The sequence below is a fragment of the Etheostoma cragini genome, chromosome 4, assembly GCF_013103735.1.
Source record: "Etheostoma cragini isolate CJK2018 chromosome 4, CSU_Ecrag_1.0, whole genome shotgun sequence".
NCBI classification, from domain to species: Eukaryota; Metazoa; Chordata; class Actinopteri; order Perciformes; family Percidae; genus Etheostoma; species Etheostoma cragini.
Window position 1 is genome coordinate 17,882,209 of NC_048410.1, and position 6,118 is coordinate 17,888,326.

General features: G+C 40.2%; 1 protein-coding gene across 1 annotated transcript; it reads right to left on the reverse strand.

The window, feature by feature from the left end:
• Positions 1 to 220: 220 nt before the first annotated feature.
• hrh1 (histamine receptor H1) lies at positions 221 to 5,113 on the reverse strand. Its single transcript, XM_034868926.1, has 2 exons — positions 4,980 to 5,113; positions 221 to 2,153 (listed from the first exon to the last, which is right to left on the reverse strand). Exon 2 carries the CDS (start codon positions 1,893 to 1,895, stop codon positions 246 to 248), a length of 1,650 nt encoding a protein of 549 aa, XP_034724817.1. The 5' UTR covers positions 1,896 to 2,153; positions 4,980 to 5,113; the 3' UTR covers positions 221 to 245.
• Positions 5,114 to 6,118: the final 1,005 nt, after the last annotated feature.

Here is a 6,118-nt window from a genome sequence, read left to right on the forward strand (position 1 = left end):
TTTTTTTAAATGCTACAAAATTGAATAAGAGACCCCAAAATTAATGAAAGTAGAGATTTGTACTTGGCAAAGAGCGTTGTGTGGAATCAATCATGTTATTTGAGGTATAGTTAAAAAGAACACTGATATAGGAAAACGGGTCAATGGGACCTGAGGACAACATGAGGGTTAAGACAATTAACTGATGCAACAGATATCCCTCTATCTGTACATCAGCAGCTCTTTGCTCTGCCTGTCACTGTCTGTCAGAAACGAATGTTGAGAATACTTTTGAAGACTCGTTTAAAGTTCCCGTTGCAGAGCGGGTATATAAAAGGGTTGAGAGTGGAGTTGATGTAACCTAGCCATATGGTGAACATGTGCAGGTCATGGTGCACACACTCTTTGCAGAACGCCATGACCATGAAAGCTATAAAGTATGGTATCCAACACAACAAGAAAGCAGCGATTATAAAGCCCAACTGCTTGGCAGCCTTGTGCTCTTTATGGATCCTCAGGCTTTGGATACGCTGACGTGAATGCTCAATAAACCTTTGCCATGTCTTTCTTAGAGTCACTGCGTTAGCTGGGTCCAATTTTGCATCTTGGATCCCTTCTTCATTCCAGGGCAGAGCATGACTGTGGTCGAGGTTGTAGATCAAAGAGGTGTATCTCTGCACGTCTGTCACCTGACTGATATCACAGACACCGCTCACTGAATTTGGCATTGTGACGTGACATTCATTTAAAGAAGCTTGAAGTTTGTTCTCATTACTACCCTCTGAGCAAATCATGTCCTGGGGCACCGAAGCTTCACTGAGGGGAATCACAGTATCTGACGGCTTCTCCTCAGGAGACAACGAGCACCTTTTGACCTTTTGTGCCATTCGGAGTCGTTTTGTTGTCATGGCAATCAATGACGTTTTCTGGCAGTTTACACCAATTTTTCTGTGAGATCTGGATGAAGCAGTTTTTGTTTTATTGGGATCCTCAAGGGAATATGGCTGATCTAGAGTGTTCTGGTCCAACAAGCGCTGTTTTTTAGAGAGTTTCATTGTAACATCACCCTCACTCTTGGGTGATTTGGAGTCATATTTCACAGAGGATTGGGCATTTTCCCCATTTTGTCCATTCTCATTTTCCCCAAAGGAGTCGGTCGGATGAATGATTTTCTCTCTGTCCCTGAGATGTTGCCTTACTGCCAAGTAGATGTGCGTGTAAAACCACAGCATCAATATTGAGGGTACATAGAAGTTGAAGACGGCAGTAATTACCTTAAACCATGTGACAAAGCGGAAATCTGTGTCACATTTGTTCTCCTCCTCAGGTTTACGGTCTACATGAGTGAAAGATCTCCATCCTAAAATTGGAATAATCCACATCATCGACAGCAGCCAGGCTCCAGAAATCATCACACTGGCTTTTCCTCGCGTTCGATATTTTAGGTATTTAAGTGGCTGTCTGACAGAGCGGTACCGATCCAAACACAGTATAAACAAGCTGAAAATTGAGGCTGTGCTCGCCACGTAGTCTGTAATAAGCCAGAATTGGCAGACAGCCCGTCCCAGCTTCCATTCATCCTCCAACAAATACACCAGGTTTAGAGGCATAACTGTGGTCCCCACGATCAGATCCGCCACCGACAGGCTGACAATGTAGAGGTTACCGACAGTGTGGAGGCTCTTCTCTCTCTTCACGGCGTAGAGAACGAGCAAGTTCATCATGATCGTAAGGAGGGAAAGAATTCCCAGACAGACCCCCAGCAGGGTGTTGTGGAAGAGGCCATGGAGGGTTTGATTGCTCCTCGGTGAGTCGGCATCGAGGAGGCCAGTCCAGCTGTTGTTGCTGTTATTGACATAGCTGTTGGTGTTGAGGTGGAGAGGGTCTGTGGACGGTGACAGGCCAGTTTCCATCATAGTAGGTGAGATGGTCACTTCTAGGTCCAGTCATGTCATGGAAAATTGGGGGATAGTGTGTTTTAAACCACAGGCCATAACATGTATGGACCAGGTTTTAATCAGGTGATGAAGGTGTATACACTCAGTTTGGATCCAACACTTACAGCATAATGGCCAGTGCACCTTTATGTTAAAAAGGTAACGTAAATTTAAGGTGTTAACCATTGTTGTCTTGATCTGTAGTCCATTTGTTATATTAATCCAAACTGTTAATACCTGTAAAACACAGAGAAAACCATTAAAATGTGTCACATAGTTTAAATTAAAGCCCCCCTTCACTCAGAAATGTGTTTCACTTTTTGTTACTTCACTTTAAAGTCTGACCACTGTGCACAACGATGAATGTGCAGAGTCTGAGCCTTGATTAATCTCCTGAAGCAGGAAAGTTTCTCTGTCCTCACCTTAAATCTGAGTTTGAGTATAAGAAAGACACATGTGAGCAAGTCTTATTCTGAAAAACTGGCTCAACACTATGCAGACCAGATGCAGTCAGACACAAGTGCTTATATAAAGACACTTAAATACAGCTTGACACTTCCTTTATTCTTTTTACATTTTTGGTTCAGATGTACAGTATTAGTTAAGGCTAAAATCTCTCTTGCTCTTTCACTTTTGCTTTTCCATCTTTTTTCCAGATGGCTTTCTCTAACACTCCCTCAAAGGGGAGGGTGGAAAATCACATCAACAGCACAAGACACACTGTGTGACCGGAGGAAAGGTGCCAATGAAATGCTGCGGGTGTTGCATTAAGGAATCTAGTTTTAGGATTTATAAAGTCTTACACTGCACCATTTTCAAAAACAAAATGCAATCTGCAAAGCACAGCAATGGGTCTCAAATTAAAACATATTGATTTTAAAAGAGTACACCGAATTAATCTTGTTGCCATGGAAGCAGGTGGGTGCATTTGTACATTGCTTGTGCAGACTTGTCTCTCTGCGATAAATCCATAAATTTAAATACCTCATATGGCCTTTTTAGGACTCTCAGACTCATACCTACGTAGATGTTCTTTTATTATCCAACTAACGAGAGTGTTAATTTGCCAATAAGACCATCACATCCCACTCATGTTGAATCATTCCTCACAACAAGTAACACTCATGTACAGCAAAGGCTAATCTGCTTAATAAATGAATACAAAAATGTAAAACTTTTTAGAGAAGAATATGAACGTGTGGGGTTTGTCATCAATAAGAAAACATACTACTTAAGTAAGTAGTAAGAGATTTCTAGAGCACATTTAAACACAGCTTAAGATGACCAAAGTGCTGTACAGAAAGGTGCTGGATAAAAGCCCTTCTTCACTCTACTGAATCATAATCCTTCAAGATATAGAGAGGGTGGAGGGAAACATGTGTTGCCTATTGACTAAGCAGAAATCCTGTAGAAACATGCATTTTCCTATTCTATCCAAAGATATGACTGTATCTTTTTGTCTGTATCTCTGTACTGACTTACCCATAGATGACACACTCAGGAGGAGGAAGAAAAAGATAAAATACCGAGCTCATAAGTGTTTAGTGGGGGGGGGGGGAGGCTGAATGTTTTTTACATCCTCTAAAAAAATGAGTCACTTCTAACTGTCACCATGGTTGTCAAATTAAATTGGTGCAATGTTAGAAGAGTGAAGATTTCTTTGCTCTCATCAGGCCCCTTGTTTACATACTGTGTCTCTGCTTCCACTAATGCAATAATTAAATAAATAACTGAAACTGTTGGAAGCAGTTAATAGACTTTGGCATTGCCACGTGGATACTGATGGATGTTAAGTCTCTATTGGCTTCCAGCCTCCTCATTAAGTCAAGTGCAGACACTGACTGAGCATTCCAACAGTTGAAGCTTCAAATTGGTTATAAAGTCCTTTTTGCAGTGCTTTACAATTTGCAACTGCTGAGTAGTGTAAAGGGCATACCAAAACACTCATGCAAAGTTACAGCTAAAATCACCACTTACATTGGCTATGTCAATAACCCTGCAACACCAGAACATCCACTTGCTCTCATTATAAACCATATTTGTATGTTTACATTGCACCGTTTTATTACGTGCCAATCATCATGCATTGCCAGTGTCAATATAGATCCTGAATGCAGTATGGACATGTGCATGCACATACTACTTAGTCCATGTATATCCATTCATATCAATTGAAGTTTACCACTTAAGCTACAGAAACACTTGACTTTTATACAGACTTTATTCAATATATTTTTGTCATTGGGCATTGGTGCTTAAGATATTTATATACACATAGGCCTACCTATTTTTTCCACATGCATGTATAGGCCATATATTAGTCGTCATGTCTATTCCTTACCTTTATTTGTTCAACGCTGCGCTTCTTATTCTTAGATATATAAATACAACATATGCCTAAAACTTACCATAACAATAAAGCTGGGTCTGATTATGATTAGTGCTTCATATTTTTAGCCTCACATAAGAAATTCTTATTGAAGCCACTCAATTAACGGGCTCCTAGATTACCTATTATTAGCTTCCATTAATTTCTTTGCATTCCAATGTGAGTCCAGGCTTAAATGTGGGATTGTAAAAAAAAAGAAATCGCTGTGTTCATATCCTTCGTATTTACACAATAACTGCCTCCGTAACACAAATATTTAGGAAACATATTACTCACCGAATTCACAAAGAATAACAAGAAAGAGGGATGTCTGTTGCATGTTTTCGGAATTCGAGCAGCACTTCTTATCGCACCAGAAAAGGACAGGGTATTTATCAACGCTAATTGTTCAATATGATTATCACTAATGATTTCTTTACACAATTTAAAGAGCAGGAACACAGATTAATCTGTTGCCCTCCTTAAACGTAGAGCATTTATTTATGTGATAATGTGTCTTTTATATATAGCCTACAAAAGTCCGTGCGCAAAGCACCTGTTGAGCTGCTGCTTGTAAGCTTTTAGGCTTTCAACAAAATAGTCGGACAATTGAATGGCTTTTGTCAGTTGCAATAAAAAAGTTAATCAGGTAAAAAAAATGCATCGGGCAGTTGAAGTATACATTTTTTACTTACAAATGATGAATTTCCACTAAAGTCCGTTTAATTCCAGTTTATATTCCGGGTTAAAATCAGAACGGAGTGAAGGAAAAAGGTTGGAATTGCAACAAACAAAAAAGCCTGTCTCTCTCCCTGCCTCTCTCCCTCCCGCTCTCTCTCTCTCTCTCTCTCTCTCTCTCTCTCTCTCTCTCTCCATCTCTCTCTCTCTCCATCTCTCTCTCTTTCTCTCTCTCTCTCTCTCTCTCTCTCTCTCTCTCTCTCTCTCTCTCTCTCTCTCTGACTCTCAAGCTGCAGCCACAAAACGTCACTCCATAAAAAATAAAGTGACGTGGTAGGATTAGTGTATGATTCACTACAGTCACAGGCATACTGTGAGCCGTGGGATGGAACTTCCTCCATGTCAGGAACCCCAGGTGATGTGGACATTACTGTAAAAGGGGAAAAGAATTGAATATAAATTCTGTTAAACGTTTGTGTTCAATCTTCTTCTAACTTTCTATTCTAAGGCATCCTGTATTAGAGAGCGGTGAGAGTGGAAGTTGTGTGGATTGTTAGTGGGCTAGGGGTGACTAGCAACAAGGGACCATAGTTACATCATTAAGTCCTCCAATCACAAGCAACACACATGCTACAAAACTCTGCATTGTGGAAGGCAGTGGCAGTTGTCTGACACTGTTGTTAGTGTCATCAAAATCACTCACAAAGGCTACTTTTAAAGCATAAAGTCAGTTTGTTGGCCCGCTTTCAGTCTTTGCATAATATTTCACTTGATTCCTCACCTGAAGAGCCAACTACCCAGCATGGCTCAACAGCTATCTTATGTCCACCCACACCAAGTGTGTCTCACCATCGCCAGTGCAAAGGTTGCATACATAAGGATGACTTGTTTGTCTTGGGTGCATCCCACTAGTCTGATGTGAACTTAAGTCATAGCTCAGCTTTTATTTTTATTGTTTTAAGTATATTTTGTAAGGTGTGAATCTGATGCATTTCTTCTGAAAGTATCCAGTAGCCTACAAAAAAGAATCCTCTCTAAAAATATGAAATTTACATTTAATGTGTTAATGCAGTGCAGCGTTAAACTAGTATAGAGGAATAAAGTTGTTCTGTCACTGATTCAGACACTGATATTTATTTACAGCCCAAGGTTTCTC

Excerpts from the sequence above, each read along its gene's own strand:
- hrh1 (XM_034868926.1), bottom strand. The coding sequence starts at position 1,895 with ATGATGGAAACTGGCCTGTCACCGTCCACAGACCCTCTCCACCTCAAC.